Consider the following 26,848-nt stretch of genomic DNA (forward strand, 5'->3'; position numbering starts at 1 on the left):
AAACTCTTAGCAAAGTGGGAACAGAGGAAACCTACTTCAACATAATAAAGGTCATATATACGATAAACCCACAACTAACATTGTACTCAGTGGGGAAAAACTAAAAGTGTTTCCCTTAAGATTAGGAACAAGATGAGGATATCCACTTTCACCACTCTTATTTAGCATAGTACTGGAAGTCCTAGCCATAGCAATCAGGCAAGAAGAAGAAATAAAAGACATCCAAATTGGAAAGGAAGAAATAAAACTGTCATTATTTGCAGACAACGTGATACTGTATATAGAGAACCCTAAAGATTCCACCATAAAACTAGAACTGATAAATGAATTCATTAAAGCAGCAGGACACAAAATAAATATTTAGAAATTGGTAGCATTTTTATATACCAACTAGAGGCCCGGTAAATGAAATTCATGCATGGGTAGGGTCCCTAGGCCTGGCTGGCAGTCAGGGCCGATCGGGGCCTTCCTTTCAGCTGTCAACCAGGGCCTTCCTTCGTTCCGTGCCACCCCCTGGTGGTCAGCACACGTCATAGCGAGCAATTGAACTCCTGGTTTAACTCCCAAGGGGACAATTTGCATATTAGGCTTTTATATAGAGAGATAATGAACTATCACAGCACTTTCAACCAGTATGCTGCAAGGATTTTTAAAACATGCAATACCTGACTAGTCAGGGGCAATGACCTCTTTTCCCTTAGATTGTCAAATAAAAAAATGACAACAGCCAACACAACAACAGCCCTCCAATTTGAATAAATCAAGATTAGATTTATTTTTTTGTTCAGATCAGCAAAAAATGTTTTTGGGGTGCCACAGAAATTTAGTAATTAGTTATGTGTGCCATGAGATGATAAAGACTGAAAATCCCTGAACTATCAGAAAGAGAAATTAAGAAAACAATCCCACTTACTATTGCATCAAAATAAAATAAAATACCTAGGAATAAATTTAACCAAGGTGGTAAAATACCGGTAATTTGGAAAATTTTAAGACACTGAAGAAAGAAATTGAAGAAGATACAAACAAATGGAAACATATACTGTGCTTATGGATATGAAGAATTAACATAATTAAAATGCCCATAATACCTAAAGCAATCTGTAGATTCCATGCAATCCCTATCAAAATACAAATGGAATTTTTACAGAACTAGAATAATTCAAAAATTTATATGAAACCACAAAAGACCCCGAATAGCCAGAGCAATCTTGAGAAAGAACAAGTTAGAGGTATCACACTCCTAATTTCAAACTATAAGACTATAATAAAATTGCATGGTTCTGGCATAAAAACAGACACACAGATCAATGGAACAGAGTAGAGAGGCCAGAAATAAACCCCCACCTATATGGCCAATTAATATAGCAAGAACATTCAATAGGGTAAAGACAGTCTAGTTAAGAAAACGTGCTGGAAAAAATAGATACATGCAATGAATGAAACTAGACCGCTTTCTTATACCATATATAAGAATAAACTCAAAATGGATTAAGGACTTAAATGTAAAACTTGAAACCTAAAACTCCTAGAAGAAAACAGGCAGTAAAATCTCTGACATTTCTCTTAGCAATACTTTTTTTCTAATATATCTCCTAAGGCAAGGAAACAAAAGAAAAAATAAACAAAATGGAACTACATCAAACTAAAAAGGTTTTTTAACAGTGAAAAAACCATCAACAAATGAAAAGACAACCTGCTAAATGGGAGAAGTTATTCACCAATGATATATCCAATGAGGGGTTAATATCCAAAATTTATAAAAAACTCATACCACTCAACACCCCCCCAAAAAAAAAACAAAAAAATAACCAATTCAATTTAAAAAATGGGTAGAGGACCTGAATAGACACTCCTCCCAAAAGGACATACAGATGGCCAAAAGAAATAGGAAAAGATGATCAACCTCATTAATCATCAGAGAGATGCAAATTAAAACCATGATGACATATCACCTCACACCTGTCAGAAACTGTGTCATCAACAAATCAACCAGCGTTGGAGAGGATGTAGAGAAAAGGGGACTTTCTTGCACTGTTGGTAGAAATACAGATTAGTGCAATCACTATGAAAAACAGTATGGAGGTTCTTCAAAAAATTAAAAATAGAACTGTCTCATGACCCAGCAATTCCACTCTGGGTATATACCCAAAGAAACCCAAAATACTAATATGAAAGAATATATGCACCCCTATGTTCACTGCAGCATTATTTACAACTATTGGCCTGGTGCACGGATTCATGCACATTGAAAGGAAATTAGAAGAAATATTTTAATATCGCTATTCGCCCTTTCTCTATAATACAAGTGTCAACCAAATTCACGATCAACAATGACAGATCGAAACACATGCATGCGATAGGCACCAGCGAGAGCTTTATATGTATAGCACATGCGCGAGTCAACTTAGCCTTTTATAGATATAGAATAAACTTGCTTAATTAGACCTACTTTCTGATGTAAACTTTTCCAGCCCAGTGAAGCAGCCCAACTTCTCTTTCAGGTAATTGTCAGCAACACAGCAGTAAACATCAACATGAAGCAGATTATTATTGTAGATCACACAGGGAGAACAAAGGGTAAAATATTTAACTGCAGCAGTGTTTGACTATATTCTGTGCAGTGAGAAAACCTGAAGTCATTTTCAAGGTCCACCATTTCTTACTTCTTTTCAGTCAGGTCAAGTTTCTAAGCTTTCTAAATCTCCGTCTTCTGGCTAATGAAAAGAAAATAGGATTCTACCAAGTCTCCTATCTACCTACTCCAGGACTTCTGTGAGGATCAAATGAAATGAGGCACGGGAAAATGCTTCACAGACATTTGGTTACAGTGTAACATGTTTCCACCTGGCTCTAAAGCAAGTCGTGTTCCTGGGCTGAAGAAACTCCAAAGAGGCTAGTCGTCACTAGGGAGAGGAAGCCGGGCGTTGCTTTGTGATGTTATTACCCGGACGGACACTTAGCATATTAGCCTTTTATATACACACATAGCCAAGATATGTGCTCATTAACAGATGAGTAGATAAAAAAAAGTGGTGGTACATATATACAATGGAGTATTATTTGGCCATAAAAAAGAATGAAATCCTACCATTTGCAACAGCATGGGTGGACCTGGAAGGTATTATGCTAAGTGAAATAAGTCAGACAGAGAAAGACAAGTACCATATGATTTCACTTATGTGTGGAATCTAAAGGGCAAAATAAATGAACAAACAAAATAGAAAAAGACAGATACAGAAAACAAACAGATGGGGGGACAGTGCCAGGTGGTGGTAGCAGTGGTGTTTGTGGGGCTGGGTGAAAAAGGTGAAGGTAGTTACAAAATGTCCTGTGGATATAAAGTACAGCACAGGGAACAAAGCATTATTGTAATAACTATGTACAATTCCAAGTGGGTACTTGAAATATCGGGGGACCACTTTGTAAAGTATATTATAATCTAACCACTATGCTGCACACCTAAAACTAATACAGAATAATACTGAATACAAACTGCAATTGAAAAATAAAATTTAAATTTAAAAATAAATAAAAAGAAAAGGTTTTTGATGATATATATGTTAATAATCCTTATTTTCTTTTCCTTTGTATTGTTATTTTGGCAAATTACAAGAAAATGATAGTTCTGGTCAAAAGGCTAAAGTAGATTTTAAACAGAAATAGGTGCTATATGTATCTGAATGCTAGGATTACTAGAGTAGTTGTGACCCATACTAAATTACTTTTTAGCTCTTTGGGCATCATAGTAAGAATTGACCCCTGCTGTGGACTGAATGTTTATGTTTCCCCAAAATTCCTATGTTGAAGCCCCAGTCCCTAATGTGATGGTCCCTGGAAGTGGGGATTTTGGGAAGTAACTGAATCAAGAGAATGGGGCCTAATGAATGAGATTAGTGCCTTTACTAGCAACATAAGAGGATTTCTCTTCCTGCCATGCGAGGACAGAGAGAAAAAGATGTTCTTCTGCTAACCAGGAAGAGCTCTCTCATTAGGAACTGAATCAGCCAGTATCCTCATTTTGGACTTCTCAGCCTACAAAATTGTGAGGAATAAATTTCCATTGTGTAAGCCACCCAGCCTATGGTATTTTTGTTATAACAGCCTGAACTGACAGACAATCCTACTAGCCAAAAATTAATAGCAATACCCACCTTCATCCTCACTGCTATCAGACTCAGGAAGTTTAAGTCTTCTCCTCTTTTTCTTCACGTTTACAGTTTCTTTTGTCTCATCATCAGAGAACTCTACTCGCTTCCCCCTGTGGCCATCCAGGAAAAATTGAAGCATGTTACACAAAATAAAATTATAAGTATTCATATGCTACTATGGGTCTTGCATCATAACTCATGGTCTTAATTCCAGAGGACAGAAAAATCAGTAAGAACTCTTTTTAAGGCTAACTGACCAGAACTAGGTTACTTCATGGGATGACCAGAATAAAAATTTCCTCTAGCTCTCTCTAGACCACTGGAAACTACTACCAGATTATTGAGCATGTTCCTAAATTCTTACTGCCCCTATTGGCCTTTTAATTAAACAAGCATTCAATAAGCAGCTACTAGCTACATATATGAGGCTCTTTGCTAAACAATGAGGATGTAAGGATCAAGAAAAAACTATTCTCAAGGAGCTTGAACTGGAAAAACAGGTATAAGCACTACTGTAATACAATGTGATCATTTTACCGGACAAATGTTATGGGACATGAGTCTTACTTGAAAACTTTAAAAGCTAAGTATAAGTTCATCAGATAGAAAAGGGGTACATATTTTATAGAGAAAAAAACAATATGAACAAAAGCATTAGACCTCAAGGTGTTTCTAATGACGTAATAAAAAACCTATCTTCCATCCCATCCTGACATTATTTCGCTCCTCTGGTTACTCCATCACATTGCTCATTCATTAAAGGGCCCACTGTATGTTAAAGACATAATTTATATCTACAAGTATTTTATTTCTTATATAACTTTAAGTATCAACTTATTTTTCTATCTTAAGGTATGAAAAGACAAATTAAACCCAAAATAAATAGAAGGAAATAATAAATATAAGAGCAGAAATCAATGAAGTAAAGAAAATTAACACAGCTAAAAGGCATTACTTTTGGGGGAAAAGATTAATAAAATTAAAAAGCCTTTTACAAGACTGATAAAAAAGACAAAAAATATAAAGAATGAAAGAATCTGCAGTGGTAACTACAGATACTCAAAGAATAAGGATATATTATGGACAACTTTACCCAATAAGCTCAACAACTTAGATGAAATAAATTCCTTTAAAAACACAACCTAACTGACTCAAAAAGAACAAAAGAATTTGAAGAGCTCTATTTAAAGATATAAAATTAATTTCTTAAAAAAAACTTCCCAAAAAGAAAACTCCAGGCCCAGATTCACTTGTGAATTTTATCAAACTTTGAAGAGAGAAATACATATCATATACAAATAGAAAACAGAGAAGTACTAAACTCTTCCCAATTTTAATAAGTCGGCATAACACTAATACTAAAATATGATTAATGTTACTAGAAAAGAAAAGATCCATAGACCTTGTAAATGTAGGGGCAAAAAATCCTTATAATATTAAGTAGAATCCAGCAACATGTAAAAAGGCTAATAGACCATGACCAAGTTGGGGTTTATCCCAAGAATGCAAGGTTGGTTTAACATTTGAAAACCAATCAATGTAATTCACTATATTAACAGAAACACTGCATGACCATTTCAATAAATGCAGAAAAACCATCTGTCAAAATTCAACACCCATTCATAATAAAACCCTCCCAGCAAACTAGGAACAGAATTTCTTCCATCTAATAAAGGGCACCTATTAAAAACATATAGTTAATGTTATACTTAGTGCTGAAATACTGAATGCAATCCTGTCGATAACCATCAAAAACAAATGTACCCATGTTGGGACGTTTTAATCCACACATATCACATGTTCCTAGGAGGTGAGGCCAGCTGGACAGAGCCTTGACCCTGAAACTTCAGCATTTTGTTGATGTTTTCTATCAGAGTATCCCCAACCTTGCCACAAAAGTAAAGCATTTCTGGGCCTATCAGTGCTGACAGTGTCCTTTAGAATTTCTTTCAACAAGACTAATTCCTACCAACTATGAGGTAGTGTCTCAAATTCCTGGATCCATTTTTAACAGCTTGTGTGCTTTTTATTTTCTTTTCTAATTACATTTTACCACTTGAAAAATAAACTCATTGATATAAAAAGAAAACAAAGAACTTTTTCTCTTAAATTTGACTGGAAAGAGTAACCTTTCATTTGCAATTTGAAGTGAAAAACAGACACACCATCAGGCACACTTATGCCATGTCCACAAATTCAAAATAAAGGAGAAAAAACAATTGATTTAGGTCAATGGAGTCCAAAAAATAGACTTTGGGCTTTAAATGTCCTAAAATGCAGATTCTAGGTCTACTTCACTAGACAACTAGACAAGATATTGAACTTCTCCCCTCACTTTGGTTATGTAGCCGTATCCTGACGGCTAAATCAAGTAGGATTTAGTGCTCAACTGAAAACTGCCTGCTGTCAATAAGCCCAGACAGACCTTCTCAACCCCAGAAGAAACACACTTTCCCCATAAGTGACAAAATTTTCCTACCTTTTTCTCTCCTTCTGCTGCATCTTAATAGGCTCTGCTTTTTTGCTGGGTTTCTTCAGACCTGCAGGGGCTGCCAGCTTTGGTTCAGTGACAGACAGTAGAGGTTGTTCCACTACTTTTTCTTCTTTCACTTCTTGTTCTGAATCCAAGTTGACTTTAAGTTTATCTACAAATCAAGTATAAAAGACAATGTACAATCCCATCAGGCAATATTAATCTATCATTCCTTTGACAGCCTACTAAGTGCCAGGTAATATGTTAAAAGCAGGGGCTAAGGGGGAAAAATACATTCCCTGTCCTAACAGAGCTCATGATCTAGTCAGAGAACATTTCTCCTTTCCAACTACCACTCTCGCTATTATTGTTTTCTTTTCTGCCTCCAGCTAATCCCTCTTAATATCACAGCCCCCACGGCAAGTGATAGTAAAAGCAAGGCTTAGGAAAGAAATATCACTGTTCTCATTAGCTAGATGAGGAAACTAGCTCAGAGGAATTGAAGAGTCAGAGGACTTAAAATGCTTCCCAAGAGTACACAGCTTACAAATAGTGACAAGAGAAATTTGTGCTAAAATCTTATTTTCTACTAGTAGCCCTGCGTACAAATCCGTGCGCCAGTAGCTCTCTGCCTGTTGCTCCGCCCTCCTATAGCCCCCCCAGCCCCCACACCCTTCATAGCTGGCTGCCCTGCCCCCTCCTGTAGCTCTCTGCCTGCTGCCCCGCCCTCCTGTAGCCCCCCCCAGCCCCCACTCTTCCCCACCCCCCTCATAGCTTGCTGCCATGCCCCCTCCTGCAGCTCTCCGCTGCCAGCTTGTGGCTCGCTGCCCCGCCCTCCTGCTGATCCATGATCCAGTGGTTACGCGATGGTCGTTATGCTTCACGGTGTAACAACCATTTGCATATACATCTTTATTATATGGGATTAGTCTATCCTTTTAAGCCTGCATACTTTTATATCCTACTACCTTAAATGATATAATTCAAAGACTACTTTGGAATCAGAAAAGTTTGGTTCAAATACTACTTCATTCTGGGCAAGTTAATTTAAAAGTCAATCTTCTCTGTAAAAACTGTAGTAATATTTAGAAGATTTTCATAAGGATTAAAAGAGATCAACATATGAGGTTAAGTGATTTACTTTAAGGTAACACTGATGGGAAAGGAAGAGCCAGTTTAACTGCTCAAAGTCTTTACCCCTTTTCCTACACCAAGCTGAAAAACACAAAAACAACTATGGTGTAGTGCAGAACACTAAGAAATTTAAGCAGGATGGGCCTTCCATCTGAGAAATTATAGAAGAAATATACAGAAACTATATGCTATATTCAGTAATAGTTGTTTTTTTTTTAAAGAAAATTCACACAATACTCTCAGAAAGTTGTAAACAGCCTCTTCAATAAGTAGTTTTGGTTATAAGTCATAAAATAGCTTAAACCATCCAAAGTTCAGGAAAAAATTATTGCTATCTTAGTTTTTGGCTGTTACACATAACTTAGTATAATAGTTTATAAATAAAGTACATTATTTGAAAAAATAGATGATGGATAAAAGTGTAACATGTAATCTGTTTATGCTTTCTTTTTTGAAAACTTAAATGAGGAATCTGTATGGTTGAATCTACCATGGTGTCATTCTTTATTGCATTTTTACTACTGCTGTTATAAAGTATCAGTACTTCTCAAACTTTCCCACCTAACCATATAGAAGAGTAAACATGACCCGAAAAATGTTCGCTGAAGTTGCATGTGCATCTTTAAAGTTTATGCAAATTCTGCATTCTATCATATAATTGACATTATTTTGTTAGTATCTATTTCAAAATTACATCATGAGGAGGAAAAGCCTCCAAATATTTCCTACCTACCCCATGGATTGAAGAAAAAGAGGCTATTAATTTCAGAAAACTGATCTAAACTAAAATACCTTTGATCAAATAGATTTAGCATCCAGAATTTTATTCTCTGTTTTGATTTCACCTCATTTTGGGAACTCCAATTTATACATATATAAAACTATAATTGGCCAATTAGCTGGTAAAGAGGCAGTTTATTTGTAACAATTTCAGGCAACTGTTAAGAAAAATTTAATCACATTTTCTCATTACCTGAATGGTCAAGTTACTTGTATCATCTGACTAATTAAAAGCATCTCATTTTTATATTCAAGAAAATATAAAACCACTTTTCAAGCAAAAAAAAGTAACACAATGACTTTAATTGTCATCAAAGCTGCAACTGTTTTAACATAAAAGGCATTAATTTTTTTGGTTATTGAGATATAATTCACACATCATAAAATTTACCCTTTATGTGTAAATTGTACAATTCAGTGTTTTTCATTTGTGCAACCATCACCAGTATCCAATTTTACAACATTTTCATCACTCCCAGACCTTGACAAGCACTAACCTACTTTCTCTATAGACTTGCCTATTCTGGACATTTTGTATAAATGGAATCAAACAATACATGGCCTTTTATTTTTGGCTCCTTTTATTTCTCATGTTTCAAGGTTCATCCATGTTGTAGCATGTATCAATACTTCATTCTTTTTTGACTGAATAATATTCCATCGTGTGGATATGCCACTGTAGTATATCCATTCATCAAAATATGGACCTTTGGGTTGTTTCCACTTTTTAGCTATTATGAATTCTGCTGCTATGAACATCTGTGTACAAGTTTTGTGTGGACATACAGTTTTAATTCTTGAGTAGATACCTGGCAGTGGAACTGCAGGATACCTCTGGATTTAACTTTTTTTTTTAGTATTGCCATACTTTTTTTTAAAGTGAGCACATCATTTTACATTCCCACAGCAATGTATGAGAGTTCAACTTCTCCACATCTCTGTCAATGCTTGTCCAGCATTAAGTTGTAAATGTTCAAGTTCCCACAGTCACCTCTCTTCACCTAGCTCTCAAGCTTCATTTTCATTGCAATGACCTTGTTATGTGTAAAATATAATAAAAATATTCAATTTAACTGTAAACATTCAGCCTTGAAAAAAACGTTAATCAACTTTGTAAGCCATTCTTTTTATCAGGTAAATATTGAATTATTTTATATTATTTAGGTTTTATTCCTCTATTACATTCCATCATAACACCCTTTACTCTCTGCCTAACAATTACAATCATTAACTATTTTATTGTTTTTATATTTATTTGTGTCTCTGCCATGAGAATGAATATAAGGGCCACGAGGGCAGGAATCTTGTTTGCATATGTTTTGATTCATGCATAATGGTGCCAAGCACATAGTAGGTGTCAGTAAATACTTGCTAAATAACACATGAATAAATAAATGTATACTTCTGTATAGTTTGATTTCCCCCACTTTCAGGCCCTTCCAAAGCAGCAGCGACATCTGCCATTTGGTATTGTCTCGGAGAAGAAGCTGATTTTATTTTATTTTTTTACAATTAGCAAATATTCACATCTTACGTATTTTAAAACTAATTTAAAAATTCACCCAGCCAGTGTGGCTCAGTGGATGAGCATCAACCTATAAACCAGGAGGTCAGGGTTCAATTCCTGGTCAGGGCACAGGCCTGGGTTTCAGGCTCAATCCCCAGAGGAGGGCGTGCAGGAGGCAGCCAATCAATGATTCTCTCTCATCATTGATGTTTCTCTCTTTCCCTCTCCCTTCCTCTCTAAAATAAATAAAAATAGCTATTTTTAAAATTCACTGGTTATTAAAGTTAAAACGCATAAAAAGCAAGCAAACAACATTACATGTGAACCTCATTGAGGCTGCCAAGAAACCACACAATCTAATTAGGTACAGTGGGCAGAGCAGTACCAGCCGCACCGGCTAGTGACATTAGCATGATGTGTCTTCATAGACGTAGGGAGCCTTTTGTTCACTGTACTTGCAAGAATACAATTGTGCTTCCCAATATTCTGAAAGTATCAAATTTTCCATATGCTTTCAGAACACAAAAATGTTCTTGGATAGCTTTTATGACAAATAAAAAACTATCACTCCAACCCCTCTCCCAACCACCAATTGGACCATCACGGAAAAGCAGAATTCTGACTAATTTTGCTTGCATACGGCCTTAATAAAATGCTTCCCCACAAAATCTTTATAAAACTGATGCTCAAAAAAAAATGCTATAATTATCCTGCGGCTCCTACATTCTTCCTGATATTCTGCCACGTACGCTCAGGGGATGTTAACTTGATATAAGAAGTATGAAAATATGTGACTATTGGTTCCTTCCATATGAAAGAAATCCTATTTTTAGAAATATTTTTAATAAAGGAGATATTTTTAAAAAGCCAGTTTAGATCCCTATCTGAGCATTTCTAATTCACACTGAGGTCTAATCTGCAAAAATAACTAAAGAAAGGCTAAAGCTTTGTTTTTGCCGCCCTTTGGGAGATAGGGATAGTAATGGTGACACCAGGCAAACTGTACCAGCATCCAAGATATTAACCTCAACACTGTACTGCTTAACCAGGCAGCCTCCCTTTTGTTTTAATTCCCATTTTCAAGAGCTCTATAAAACAAATATTTTTTTTTATTTTCAAGGCAGGAGGTAAAAATAGGAATAGTAAGTACACTACACTCCAAAGCAGCGGTCGCCAACCGGTGGTCCGTGAGGTCCAAAAGGTTGGCAACCGCTGGTTTAAGGAAACCTTTGGAGCAGTGGTCGCCAACCACTGGTGGTCCGCGAGGTCCTAAAGGTTGGCGGCCACTGCTCCAAAGGATCTAAACTGAACCAAACTCACCCATAAAATCCACGATTCCAGTTGGGTTAATTTCATCAATATACTGAAAACTAATGTTAAGATTCAGGAATGCTACATGGTAATGTCCCAGATGGGTAAAATAGGCTTTCACCTCAGATAGGTAATAAGTTGTTATAATAATATTCATATATTAGTATTCAAAAAGAAGGTAAGAACATGCTTACTCATAGCAGCTTTTCCAAAAAAATTGCTCATCACATTCCCTTTCCCTGGTGCCTTGTTGCCTACTGAAGATGCCTAAAAGTATAGAAAGAGAAAACACAATTTTTTTCTTAGTGTTTAGGCTGCTCTTCAAATATCAGTCTCAAAAACACTTTCTTCAACAGCAGAGCACACTGTCATGATGGTTCAGTCTTTATATAATCATGCCAAACGTGTATGCATTAGATATAAAAACAAATCCAGACCCACCCGTACCAGTATTAATCTCCAAAGCTTAGGTCCTCACAGTTCTTATAAAATTATTATCCATGAATGTGTCTTAAATTTTCTTGAGTGAATTTAAAACTACTTAGTTTGACAAAATTAAAATAGATCAGAGGCAGAATGGTATGCGAAGGGGAGAACCCTGCAAAACATTACATTTGTAATCATTAGAAGTGGATTTGATGCTGGTTCCACCACTTAGTAGCTCAAGGCTTAGTGAGAAGCATTATCAAAAGAAAAAGACTGTTTCATGTGAAAATATCAAGAATTAAAGGATTCAAACTGAAGTATAAAAAATAGAACTAAATATCAGAACCTTATATAATCAAACTACCACCACTGGAACTATTTGTGCTTTGCTAGTTACCCATTCTGAGCTGAAAGGTATACCTTTAAAGAAGACTTACATTTGTTACCTCTTTAGCTTCCGTTTTGGTTTCTTTGTTGGTATCTTGGTTTTTAGAAGCAGCTTTAGAGGCAAACATTCCCATAATTCCTTTAGGTTGGTGGGAAATCTGTTTGGAAGTAGGTGGGCCATGACCATTGGTGGTCAACTCACTATTGGCTTGTGTCTCACTTGATACCTGAAGATTTGACTGGTCAAATTTTTCAGAAGATGAGGTTTCAGCAGAAGCTCTAGGAACTGCAGCTGCACACTGTATGGCACTAAACCTGAGACAGAATGTTACATTAATGTCAATATCGAACCTTACTTTCAAACTCTTGCTTCTTCAATGTAATACTTTTTAAGCCTAACACTATTAAAGGAGAAAAATTTCAGAACTAGAATGAATTTTAGAAATTATTTTCTGCAAAGCACTCATTCGGATAAATATTAAAGAGAAGCCAGTGACTTGTCTTAGATTATATATCTAGCTAGTAACAAGACTAGGATTGGAATCAAAAGTAGGATAGGGGAGGATTTGAGATCTTGCTCCTCAGCATGTTGTCAATTTGGTTCAAATAAATTCTTATAAAAATCCAAACAAAACAAAAACCCTAGGATATGGAATCTATTATACCACATTAAATATTCTTGTTTTGAAAAAAAGCATCCTAATTCTAAATAGTAAGAATATACCAACCAATAATAAAAGATTAGTAATTTCACCATACTTGAGAAACCAAATAATCCTTTTTTTTTAATATTTTCATATTTACTCCATGTCATCCTAAAGGGCTAGACATGCAATAAATACTAACTAATTAAAAATTAAGAACTCTAAATATTAACACATTTCCTGGCAACTCTCCTGGCCAGAGTGGATCATGATTAAAACATGTAAGAAGGCCCTGGTCAGTTTGGTTCGGTGGATAGAGCATCAGCCTGCAGACTGAAGGGTCCCAGATTTGATTCCTGTCAAAGGCACATGCCAGGGTTGTGGACTCGATCCCCAGTAGGGGGCGTGCAGGAGGCAGCCAATCAATGATTCTCTCATCATTGATGTTTCTATCTCTCTCCATCTCCCTTCCTCTCTGAAACCAATCTATACTAATAATAGAGGAATATGCAAATTGTCTGGGACGCAGTAACAGTAACGACCAAACAACAGGCTGCATGGGGCAACAAGGCCAGGAGGGGGTTTAGTGAGGGATGACCAAATGACTGAACAGTAGGCTGCGTGGTGTGACCAGGCCAGCAGGGGGGCATTTGGGGGCGGCCAGACTGGCAGAGGGGGCAGTTAAGAGCTTAAATAAGAGGTGGTTAGGGGTGATCAGGCTGGCGGGGGGTGGGGGGGGCCAGTTAGAGGTGATCAGGCAGGCAGACAGGTGGGCAATTCGGAGCTAGCAATCCCAGATTGGGAGAGGGATCCCAGACTGGAGACGGTGCAGGCTGGGCTGAGGAGATCCCCCCACCCCCGCACGAATTTCATGCACTGGGCCTCTAGTAAAAATATATTAAGAAACAAACAAAACAAAAAACATGGAAGAAGCACCCTGCCCACATCATTCAGTTGGTTGGAGCATCATCCCGATTCGCTAATGTGGGGGTTTGATCTCTGGTCAGGGCACATATAAGAAGCAACCACAACCAATGAATGCATCAATAGATGGAACAACAAATACCCCCTTCCTTCCTCTCTCTCTCTAAAATTAATCAATAAAATTTTTAAAAAATAAAACATGGAAGAAGCTGGGAAAACAGCCATTGCCTCCTATAACCTGTGGTCCGTAAGAATCGTTTGTTAATAATTTCTAATAATACCAACTAACAGCACCAGAAAAGTATGCCCAAAACCAAGTGAAGAAATTTGGAACTGTTTGAATAGGTATTAAAGGGAACATTCATTATAGACATGCCTGTTTCACACAAATCCATAATGTAATATTCCACATTGTGAATGGATAACTGATCTAGCCTTCTCAAACGGCTATCCTTGAAAAGCAAAGTTCCCCAACTTTTCCTAACAAAGAACATTTTATTTCCCAGTCTTTTGCTTATTGCGGGTATGTAAGAGCTCCTTGAAGTTAGGGAAATGTACCATTCATCATTTGTATTTCAGGTACTCAGTATAAGACCTGGCATATAAAAGTGTCAGGAAATATATACTCAAAGAATGATTATTTAAGCCACTGAAAGTGAGGCTTCTGGCTTCTCTCCCGTCTTCACCTCAACTTGGGGTGGGAGAAGATGGAGGTTAAACTATGTGGTGAAAGCAATTATCTTAGAGATCAACCAGGCACAAAATCAAGATTAACTGCTAGAATAACTGGCGTAAGGGAAAAAAAAAACAACAACAAAAAAAACCCTGATAAATCATTTAATTTCAAAAGTAACTTCAGATTGAACAGCCCCAAAGCTAGAATTTACAGTTCCAAAAATCTTCCACTGATTTATTGTGGTCCATATTAGAAAACCCTACATTAACACAAATATTTTGTGCATCAGAATTATGAACAGACGGAAATCATTTCCTTTCACCCACAACTCTACATCTCTGGCCTTGCAGTGCTTCCATGTACAAGGAAAAGAGCAATGTTTTATTTCACCGTCAACATCTAAAGTTGGCCCCAAGACAACTCTTTCTCCATTTGGTCTACATTCCACACCTTAGGGTCAGGACCAGGAATTGGCAATGAGGAAGAGACCAAACTAAGCTGGGAACTTGTCCGAAGAGAGAAGAATCTGCTCAATCCTAAAATTTCAACTTTCTTCCTGTCACAGCACTTCTTAAAAACACATGAAACAATGAGTCAGATCTCAGTTGGCCCATAATTCTCAGGACCAAATACTAAACTTCTTTATTGGAGAGAAATTCTTCACATTTTTACCAAAGCTACTTCAAGTATTTAAGTAAAGTTTCATTAAAGTGCTTGCTATTACCACATTTCTACTTGCCATATTTATTTTAGAGGTCCCTGTGCAATTTTTTTGAACCTTTGAGTCACCTTTATTCTTGTTTGCTTACTTGCTAGATACAACAGAAGAAATAGTTTTTAGAGCTTGACATACCATGACTGGATTTTAATAGACTATTTTTGAAATCTAGTATAATTTACATAAATGTATCAGGTATTATTTCCTATAATCATTCCCTAGAAGACAAAGACTTATAAATTATTACTCTTCGGTTACATAATTATATTTAACACATATATGTATGCCTATTACACTGAAGGTTCTAAACTAAAGGAAAAGAACTAATGTTTAACATTAGTTCATTCAACAATTATTTATTGAACGCTTATCATCTGCCAGGCACCATTATGGGTAGAGAGTGGTTAACAAAATAGACACGATCCTTATTTTCATAGACCTTACAGAAATTGTGTTTGGCAATTCTATATCTATTTGACCTCTATCAGTTATCTCATCTCCCTAGTATTTTCAACCATTTCCTCTTTTATGGCTCTTTCCTAACAATACAAGTTAAAGGCACTCTCAACTTTAAAACTGTGTATGTCTTCCCTTAGTCTCAGTTCCTCCTTAGCTACCTCCCTCTTTCTCCCCCATTTTATAGTCATATTTTCTAGAAAGAGTTATCTATATTAACTCAGCTGACCAGAATCTGGTAACTCCACTGAAAATGCTCTTTCCAAGACCATCACTATATCCAATGGACATTTTTCAGTTCCTATTTTACTTAGCTTCTCAGCAAGGTTTGAAATTATCAACCAGTTCCTCCTTGAAACTCTTTCCTTAGCTTTCAGAATGCCACATACTCTTGTAATTTTCCTCTTGTCTCTAGCTGCTTCCTCTCAGGCCCCCTTTTTCTGACAATCCTTTAAAAATGGCTGTCACTTAAACAATGCTTACTATGTGCCAGGCACAGTACTAAGCATTGTACATACATTAATTCATTTAATGTTCTACAGCCCTGACAGGTTGGTTAGCTTCATTTTGCTGATGAGGAAACTGAAGCACAGAGAGGTTAATTTGCCTAAGGACCTAGAGTTTTATGATCTAGAGTTTTACTTTCTGTCTTTCTTTCATTCTATACATTCTCTCTGTATGACTATGTCTACCCAATTAATTACCTATTTTCTTTGATTCCAAAATCTGTATCTTCATCCCAGATAATCAGAATATTAAGCAGGCACTGGGCCATATTCACTCTATAGAGTGTAGCATTTTGTAGGTACACATCCGATCTTTGTTGTATGAATTTAAGTTATCCTTTTTTTTATTGTTTTACTGCTTAAAGTATTACAAAGGGTATTACATATGTGTCCTTTTTTTCCCCCCGCCCTTGACAATCCCCTGGCCTCCCCGACCCCCCAGTGTCTTATGTCCACTGGTTATGCTTATATGCATGCATACAAGTCAAGTTATCCTTCTTAGCATCTATCAAAGTAGTAGGCATTCAACATGTATCTGGGGAACTGACCTGAACCCTCAATATAACCCCACAAAGTAGGCATTACATATCTAATTTAAAGATGAAGAAACCAAATCTCAAAGTGTTTAAATAATTTGTCCAAAGCCATGGAGGAGTACTAAGCAGCAAAGCCATGACCAACGCTCAGGACCACCAATTCTCAAAACCCACATGCATTACAGTCCATCACTTCCCTGTGCTATCAAGGATATCAAAGATGAACAAGATCGATACTGACTATGGAGGATCAATTGCTCTTGGATGGAAGGTGGGGGTTATCAAATTAGGAATAGTTTTTTGAAGGAAAACATTTGAACTGGTTCTTAAGAGATGGGCAGAATTTAGACCAGCAGAGACTAGGGTAAAGGAGTAATGAGGGGGCACAACAAACATTTCTGGTGACAGTGACAGGATAAATACATGAGAAATAGATTTATGGGGAGTCCACTGGGGTTTTCAATATGGGTTGTGGCTGCTATTTTTCACCTTATGATGTACTAATAAAACCAGGCATGTGTCTTACTGCAAGATAAATGGGGTTTTACTAGACCTGGCATTCACTCTTAAGAGGCAGCCACTGTGTAAACATCTTACAAAATCAATTCGTAAAGAAGCCCACAAGGAACATTAAGGAGCTCACTTGCTGCAGTTCTGCAAGTTGCTTTTAAGGATGTCATAGTCGGTATTGAACAGAGGCCCACTGTCCTTTAGCATGGCTTTCTGGATGCTGTACACATGGACGCTGGCAGTCACAGCTAGCTTGGACTTCACTGCTACAAGTCAACAGGAAAAGCAGTCTGTTAACACACAACCTTCATAGCATGTGGGGACTTTAACAAGAAACCCTTCTGCATTAAAACCATTTACAACCTGTGGTGGTCCAAAAAGCTCTAAAAGGCCAAATAGCCACATACTGGTATACAGTATAACATCACCTCTTCTGTCTCCAACAGGGACGTTATGTATGACAAGGTAGGTGGTGGTGAGTCAGTTCTAAGCACAGCACCTGTGAGGGTATCACTCATCCAGTGGACACTTAGTAAATACTAATGAATGATTGATGATGACTGTGATTCTTTTTTTTCCAGTCAGGCAAGATTCTTACACTCTAATGAGAAAGCAACTCTATAACAAATACTACTAACCAGGTGAGTATGCAAAGGAAAACACAAATGAACATCAGAGGAACAAACTTTAGGTTCCATAAAGGAAAGGACTATGCCTAACTTGTTCCAAGTCTCTAGTGACTAGCCCAGAGCTTGACACAGAGTATATACCCACTATGTACTGGTTATCAACTGAATGAATCTTGCTTTACCTACCAATGTGGGAACTCAGAAAGAAAAAAGTAGACACCTCCACCCTCCTGAATACATCATATTAATTTGTAATAAAACTACCCCACCAGCAGGAGCCTTTCTTTATAAAGTATAATTGTGTAGCCCTGGCTGGTTTGGCTCAGTGGTTGGAGGATCAGCCCGTGGACCCAAGGGTTCAATTCCAGATCAAGGGCATGTACCTTTGTTGTGGGTTCCCTCCCCACCCCCCGATCTGGGTGCATGCGGGAGGCAACCAATCAATGTGTCTCTCTCACATTGATGTTTCTTTTTCTCTCTCTCTTTCCCTCCCTCTCTCCCTCCCTTCCTCTCCCCTCCTTTCCTCCCTCCCTCCTCCTTCACCCTCCCTTTCATTCTCTCTAAAAATCAACTGAAAAAATATTCTTGAGTAAAGATTTTTTAAAAATAATTTTTTTAAAAAGTACAATAATGCAAGTTTTGTCTTGAGGCATAAGTCCAAGATCATGTGGAGCCCACTGTCTGTTATACAATTCCTCTGAATTGAGTTTTTAAAAAATACAACAATAGCAGTTTGAAACCAATAAACAAATTTAATTTAGAAATTATATTGTCTTTCTGACTTTAGAAAAGATTCTTTTTCTATCTAAAAAAAACTGTTACAGAACACAACACATTTAGAGAATACTATCTTTTTACAGTTGATTAGATGCTCCATATGGCATTCATGATAGTTTTTTGTATGTCTGTCACGAGTTTTGAAATCCTGTGATTAAAGTGCTTTATAAATGTTAGCAGCTATTGACTTTAAAAATGGGAAGTTAGGCAGACGTAGTATATTTTAATGTTTCAGAAACTACTTATAAAAAGCATATACAGATTTTCAGTTAAATAGCTAACTATATTGTATGTAAATGTTAGGGGGCAGATTTTTTTTTCTAGTGTACCTACATTGATGCCATAAAAGTAAAATTTGCTAAATTGCTAACTTACCTTCCAATTTATCTTCTCTCACTACTGCAACCTTGTGGCACTGTAAGGAAATAACACTTCATTAATGTTAAGTGCAACTTGCGATTTTAAAGTTTCCTAGCCAATAATTCAACTGCACTTGGATATAAAATTAGGAACTTAAGTACCCCTGAAAATATGTTACAGTTTAATAGTTATACTCATTTTTAACTTGCTTATATTAAAACTTCTCAGTGAGGTTAAGTGATAGAATATAAATATCAATACAATTTTTTAAAAACCCACAGCATCTCAAATCAGTGCGAAGAAAGAGGACTTTTTAATAGATAATGTAATGAGAATTACTGTTTAATCACATGGAACTCAATAAAAATTGGACATGTCTCTCAAACCATAGAACAATAAATTCTTAATGGATCTGAGATCTAAATGTAAAGAATGAAACCAGCCCTAGCCAGTTTGGCTCAGTGGATAGAGCGTTGGCTTGCAGACTGAAGGGTCCCAGGTTCGATTCCGGTCAAGGGCATGTACTTCAGTTGCAGGCTCCTCCCCAGCCCGGGCCCTGGTCGGGGCACGTTCCAGAGGCAACTAATTGATGTGTTTCTCTCATATCAATATTTCTTTGTGTCTTTCCCTCTCTCTTCCACTCTCTCTAAAAAAAAATCAATGGAAAATATCGTTGGGTGAGGATTAAAAACAACAAACAAACAAACAAAAGAATGAAACCATATAAGCACTAAAAGAAAATATGGGTGAATTCTTTGATAAATTAATATGATCTGAAAATGGAGAAGTTTCCTAACTGTAATTCAAAAATAATAAATATAATCCATAAAAATTGACAACCAACTTTTAGATCACAAAAAAATAAAAAATAAAAACTTTAACCAAAATACAAAGACAAATGATAAAGCAGAAAAAAAGTCCGCAAGTTACATCACAAAGGGTTAATATATAGCTTCTAAAATAAAGAAAACAATGACTAGCAATCCTTTAAAAAATGAGCAAGATGTATGAACAGACAGTTCACAGAAAAAGAAATGCAAATAACCCTGAGACATATGACAAGTGCTGTGTGGAAACAGGCATTCACGTAACATTGCTGCTGAGAATGGAGAGGTATTTGGCAATACCCAACGAAGTACATAAACATCCTACTTCTAGGAATGTAACCTTTAAACACACTGGCAAAAATATAGAGAACACATATACGCTGAACTATTCACTGCAGCACTATTTGTAATAGCCAAAGATTATAAATAACTCAAATAACTGTCAATAAGTGACAGCTGAATAAACTAAGAAATATCTACTAGAGGCCCAGTGCACAAAATTCATGCACAGGTAGGGTCCCTAGTGGCCGCCTGCCGCCACTGCCACCAGCCCTGCTCCTTGGTTGAACTCCCGGTTGAGGGGACAATTTGCATATTGGGCTTTTATTATATAGGATGTAGGATCATGTGGCTGTAAAAAGAAGGCAGAATGTTTCTGTAACTACTATGGAGTAACGCTCAGGATCTACTATTAAGTAGAAGTAAAAAAAGCAAAGTGCAAAATAGAATGTAATGTATAAAAATTATCTAAAAAGGGGGGTTATATGAATATAACTAGTTGGTGGTTTAACTACAGAGGAATTATTTCAAGTGATTCTAAAACATAGACTGATTGTGCATCTCTAGTAGGATACAGCCTACAGACAAAAACAACTGCAAAGAAGTGAAACCATTTTCAGTAATTGTATTGTTTCTAAAAATATTGGTTTTGCTTTTCTAAATCTTATATGTTTGGCTAAAGCAGACACATATTTATGTTAATGTAGGAACCACCAAAATTCACATCATAAAAGAGCAATATAAAATCAAATAGCCTTTTTTTAAAAAATGTAATTGTAAATCTGAACAAAACAGGCATTCTTAAAAATGTCATATTCTGCAAAGCTGTATAATAAAAATTACAGAGCTTAAGAGAAAAAGAGCATTAGGAACTAACCACTCAAACCTATGCAACTTTGTATTAAGAGCCCTAAAAGTAATAATTTCTACCCTCAGGAAAAAACTTGGACAACCCAGAGAGCTCATGTGGCTATACGCTGCTTCATGGGATATTGAAAATGCATAAAAACAACTCAGTGGAAATGCCAGCTTGCAGGTGCTAAAACAACACACACCAGAGTAGAGCTCCAATTCAGTTGGTTCCTATTAAAAGGAGGACACAGGAGTAAGTTCAGTATTCACAAACCCAGAGTCTGGCTGAGGCTAAGCCCCCTTGCTTTTTAGCACTTAAAGAAAAAGGAAAAACATGGCTAGTTATTGAGAGCAAGTTCTTCTTTATAGAAAAATTCCAGTCAATAGCATGCAGAAAGAATGACAGAAGTAGAGCACCACCATTTTGTGAATTAATGATCTAGGCCAGTGGTCGGCAAACTCGTGAGTCAACAGAACCAAATATCAACAGTACAACGATTGGAATTCCTTTTGAGAGCCAAATTTTTTAAACTTAAATTATATAGGTAGGTACATTGTTATTAATTTAATTAGGGTACTCCTCAGCTGGCCTTTGCTAAAAACGTCCTCAATCTGATTGAGGTATGTTCGCTGAGGTCGACCCCTCCCAACTCTCCCCTCCACACTTGTCTTGTATTCTTGTTTCGTCTATCTCCTTTCCGTAAACCGACTTCTGCGCATGGGCCACGAAGTCTCAATTGCACTGTATGTGCACGCCCGCACGTGGTATTTTGTGAAAGAGCCACACTCAAGGGGCCAAAGAGCCGCATGTGGCTCGCGAGCCACGGTTTGCCAACCACTGATCTAGGCAATAATAAAAATCAATCTCAGCTAAAATCATTAGATGAAAAAAGATAGTAGGGAATTTCATAAAGGATGGGCCAAGCTGACAACCTCTAACGACACAAAAAGAACCAACCAAATGTCCCATTGAAATGTGCAAATAGTTCTTTAGGAGACTCTCTGGGATGAGATTAGAGGGAGGCTTTTACTTTCTATGTATTGTTAAACATTTTTTACAAGAATCACGATCACTGGAAAAATAAAAAGTCTAGTATTGTTAAACATCCATACAAAGTCTCTAATGTGTCTTTTTCTTTCTAGAAACACTTAAAACTTAAAGAAGAAATTAAAAAGAGCAAAACTTGAAATTATGCTTAATAGTCTGCCTTCCCATAAGAGGCCTCTCTTTAAGGAAAAAAACATGGGTAGCATCACCCACACTTGGTCAGTCATCCTAAGGGTCCCCAGAGCTGCCCTGGGGCTGTGAGGAGGTGAGTACAGAGCTTCAAAATCCTCACAATCACTTCAACTGTGGCAATCCTACTCTCAGTATGTTTTTTATATTAGGATTCTAAAGATTTCATTTGAAAGCATTCTACTGCTTAAAAAAATATTGGCAGCACTTAAATTTAAAAATAAAAGGCCTTTATAAGCAAGCCACAGCATAGAAGTTTTTAACTGATATCATTTACACATCATTTTGAAAAATGGTCTCAAAAAAATGCACGGAGGAACACAATCTAAATGCACTTTCAGGGGTTCTTCCAGGCATCTCCTGAATCCCAAAGACCATGCAAAGTTCCCAATTTAAGAACCTCTGCTTAAGTGGCTTAGAATAAAAATCTACAACTTGATCTTAAAACATAAATTCTTAACCTTAAGTCCTGCTCCAGAAGATATATGAACACTTACAATTTTATGAATTCTTTCAGATTCTCAAAAATAAATAAATAAATAAATAATCAGTGGCCAAAAAATAAAACCCACTGCTTTAAAGAAACACAATGATTCCCAGGTAAAGAATTGACTATTACTAGACTGGAGGCCGCCTTAAGAAAGACAGGAGAGAGCTAGTTAACCCTGGAAAGAAAGGGAAAGGAGACAGCCAAATGCACACTCTGGCAATCCTATCTAATAAAAGACAAAAAGGATAATTGACCATACCTTGGCTACGCTTCCCATTGGCTAATCGGGGTGATATGCAAATTAACCACCAACAAAGATGGCGGTTAACTTGCATACATAGGCTCCAAGCGGTGGAGCGAAGCCAAATGTACCCGAAGCCACTGAGCAGCAAGGCCTCACAGCCCCGGGATCAGCGGAGCCACGAGGCCTCACGGCCCCGGGAACAGCGGAGCTGTGGGGCCTGACGGCTGGGGGGGTTGGGGGGGGGGGGGTCCCTGGACGGAGCCCAGCCAGAGCAAAGGCCTGGGTCCCGGGTACCAGAGGAAAACTAGTGCCAGCAACCAAGGGAAGGGAAGGCCTATCGCACGAATCTCTTTGTGCAACAGGCCTCTAGTATCTATATAAGAGCCATACAAAGAGAGAACTCCGGTGCCAGTTTTATTTCTGAGTAAATGAGCCAGGTCTGCTTAATTTTGTGTTCAGGCCTATAATGACATCTGATTCTCCACTTGCAAATATCTTGATTATCACCTGGCTTGCCAACTTACCAACAAGGAAAGAAATTTGCTGGTCAGAGAATATAAGGATTTGATCACCCAACAATTTTGTTTCTCCTTGTAAATCACTAAATTGCCATTCTAGTCTTATAGCTCATGTGCTTGGGACTCTGTTGCTATAAAACAAATCCAGTCAGTATTTTGAGAAATCAAGCTTCTTAACGTATGAGTCTGAAGGAAAGTCAAAGGGAAGAGGAACATATATATTAGTGGATCTCTGAGGAGCCCTGGTCCTTGGGCTACGTTCTGTAGGGCTGATGGTAGTGGAAAAAGCAAAAGAACCTTCAGTTAGGAGGTTAGGGGAAGTGAGAACAGAAACAATGTGCCTTAGAGGAAGCCAAAGAGGAGGAATTATCAAATTTCCCAAGGATCAGTCTGGTGCAGAAGGAACAAGTTATTGCAGCAGAGCTTCCAAGTCATGGGTGTAGCAGAATGATCCCTTTGCCCCTCCGAGGGACATGGAAGTAGCTAAGAGAAAGTCAGTAGACCTGAGAAAGTTTTGTGGTCAGGATGATGAAAATGCAGCAGTGACCTGAGCTGAGGGGTGACCAGACATGAATGAGAATAAAGATGTTCCCAACTCACACCTCTGCATTCTTAGCCCCATCCTTCAGCCACTTAGACATAAGCCTGCTGAAATGAATGATCAAATTAATACCAATTTCATTTAAAAAATAATAAAATTATACTTTCTGAACACCTGCGCGTGTGACTTGACATTTGAACGGGATGGAAACTAACCATCATTTTCCCTAATACATCTTCAAGAGGAAGACAGAGAAGCAGCAGAAGCAGTCTCCTAATGTCTTGCTGCCGAGGAAAGCTGCTAATAATGTTATAGTCTCTGCATCACAGCCAAGATACTACCAAAACTTCTCAGAGTTTTAAGTTTAGTCTAAAATTCAAAACAATCACCTACAGGTAGCTTTCTAAAACTTCCATAATACTATTAAATCTTGTGTTCCCCTTCCCCCGACTCCGTGTTATTTGACAGTTGATAGCTCAAACATATTTAAGCTCATTGTAAGATTCTGAGAACTTACCAAATGTCCATTCTGAACAAGACTGCCAGACACTAAGTAGGTGACATGCAGTTGGGCTCCTGAATTTTCCTTTCGCTTCCTTTCAACATAATCATACAGCATCCTGTTCCAAACAAAAGGCACAATAAAGCCATTAGCAAGAGTTTTTTACCTCATCAACTTTTAATTTGCGACTTGCAAGTTAGGTATATTAAATCTGACAGTTCATCAAATTTTCTACAGAATTTTCGCTCAGTTTATGGACCCAGAGTTAGACTGGGGTCACTTACTGAATTGGCACAGTGACCCCGTTCATAACTGAAATAAAAGAAATCTAGTATTAGGCCCAGAGAGAGTGAACCTGCAATAAAACAGTAACATATAATGAATAGAACACTCAACCAAGAATAAGTTCAGTCACTATGTGATTCTGGATAAGTTAATTTTTCTAGGCCTCTTAGTATCCTGAGGTATAAACAGGAGGGTACTAGATAGATTAGTGACTCTTTTCCCTGGGATTCATTGGCCATCTATAACCCTCCACCCCTCAAATTGGGAGGTAAAATGTGTTTTTATGCAGGGAGACAGTTCAGGGTTCTCAAAAGTTTCTCAAAAGGGTTCCAAAACATTAAGAACCACTAAGTAAATGATCACAAACGTCCAGCTTTGAAATCCCAGTTTTATAATCACTCAGATGCAATGCTGTTTCAGAGCTGCAGAATGAACAGCCTATCCCAGTGCTCTGAGTGCCCACTAAACCGAGGCCGTCCAACACCTGATACAGAAATAATGCTGCTTTCAGGAACATCCCTAAATTCATTTTATCCTTATGATCCAGCAAGTATCAGAGGTTGGCTCCCCTCAATACCTCACAGATTAACAAAAACAACAAAAGAGATATATCATTTCTATCTTTTATTTCAAGAAATATATACAGAGTCTCTATAATATGTCAGACTTCTGCCAAGAACAGCTAGAAACTCAACTCAAAAATTCCAAGGGAAACTCAACCCTACACGGTTGACCACTCTCTTCTTGAAGCATCTGCTCTCTTAGCTTCCATGATCCTGTGCCCCCATGAGTCCCCTGCTACCCAACCCTCTAATTGCCCTGCTCCATTTCCTGCACAGACTTGATTACCTCCTCCTTTTCCATAATAGTTAGGGCTCGGTCTTTAGCTATCTTTCACTCTGTATATTAGTGACCAACCATCTGGGTTTGCCTGGATTTGAGAGGTTTCCTGAGGCATGGACTGCTGGTGCTAAAATCAACAGTCCTGGGCCAACCAGGATGGTTGGTCTATTTCATTCATCCCCATGGCTTCACTAATTCCTGACAACAACATCTGCCTAAGCCACCCAAGCCAGAAATCTGGGAGTCATTATCCTTCACTTCTCCCTTTCCAGTGAGTTGCCAAATCTAGTCAGTTCTCCTTCCCAAGTAATTCTTGATTCCATGCCCTTTAAATCTCTTGACTGGACTATTTCAATTCCAAGTGTCAATTCTGCACCCCCACCCCACCCCTTCATTATCCACAAGGCTGCCACAGGAAAATGCAAATCAAGTCATTAGGTCAACAAAACTTTACTGAGTAGCCAGTTCCTGTTCTATGCCTTAGGGCAAGGGTCCTCAAACTTTTTAAACAGGGGGCCAGTTCACTGTCCCTCAGACGGTTGGAGGGCCAGACTATAGTTTAAAAAAAAAAAACTATGAACAAATTCCTATGCACACTGCACATATCTTATTTTGAAGTAAAAAAAAACAAAACGGGAACAAATACAATATTTTTATTTGCATTTGCATGTGGCCCGCGGGCCGTAGTTTGAGGACCCCTGCCTTAGGGAGAGAGCAATAACAAAGCAAAGTTCCTAACCTTTTAGACCTTACACTGCAGAAAAGAGAGACAAATAAGTAAATGTATGTTGAATGGTAGCACATCTATAGAGGGAAAAGTAACAATAAGAGTGCCTGAGAAGAACTTTTGCTAGTTTATATAAGGTGATTAGGAAAGGCCCCATGAGCAGAGCCCTGCAGGAAGGGAGGAAGCCACCCCTGTGGATATCTTGGGGAACAATGTTCCAGGCAGAGAGAGCAGCGTATGCAAAGGTTCTGAGGCAAGAATGCAGGCAAGGTCGGAAGAAGAGAAAGGAGGCAAGTGTGCTGACACAGAATAAGGAAGGATAGTGGTGGCAGAGACAGCCAAGCGCCAGGGCTTTGTGGCCCTGTGTAGAACTGGAAGCAAGGAAGTCATCAGAAGGCTTAGAGCAGAAATACTGTGACCTCACTTTTAGAAGGGTCCACTCTGACTGCTGTGTGTAAAATACACTGCTGATGGGTAAGGAAGGAAGCAGGGAGACTAGTCAGGAGGCTACTGCAGTAACCCAGGCTAGAGATGATGGTGGCTCAGATGAGGGTGGTCACAATGGAAGTAGTAAATTAGTGGAAAAATTCTGGGAGAA

General features: G+C 37.7%; 1 protein-coding gene across 5 annotated transcripts in view; it reads right to left on the bottom strand.

Moving 5' to 3' along the window:
- The window catches only part of POLD3 (DNA polymerase delta 3, accessory subunit), a 61,023-nt gene that overhangs the window by 23,378 nt on the left and 10,797 nt on the right, over positions 1 to 26,848 (bottom strand). For 2 of the 5 annotated variants that reach the window (XM_036324979.1, XM_036324977.1), the window contains exons 3-9: positions 24,411 to 24,513; positions 18,921 to 18,960; positions 17,273 to 17,405; positions 12,220 to 12,484; positions 11,551 to 11,623; positions 6,631 to 6,796; positions 4,155 to 4,261 (exon numbers count right to left, since the gene is read on the bottom strand). In XM_036324979.1, coding sequence (XP_036180872.1) covers positions 4,155 to 4,261; positions 6,631 to 6,796; positions 11,551 to 11,623; positions 12,220 to 12,484; positions 17,273 to 17,405; positions 18,921 to 18,960; positions 24,411 to 24,513 — 887 coding nt within the window. Of the gene's footprint in view, positions 1 to 3,176; positions 3,332 to 4,154; positions 4,262 to 6,630; positions 6,797 to 11,550; positions 11,624 to 12,219; positions 12,485 to 17,272; positions 17,406 to 18,920; positions 18,961 to 24,410; positions 24,514 to 26,848 lie in introns of those variants that run through there. The other 3 variants (XM_036324980.1, XM_036324978.1, XM_036324981.1) reach the window with 3 other exon arrangements.

This window comes from Myotis myotis, unplaced genomic scaffold, assembly GCF_014108235.1.
Source record: "Myotis myotis isolate mMyoMyo1 unplaced genomic scaffold, mMyoMyo1.p scaffold_m19_p_10, whole genome shotgun sequence".
Lineage (NCBI taxonomy): Eukaryota > Metazoa > Chordata > Mammalia > Chiroptera > Vespertilionidae > Myotis > Myotis myotis.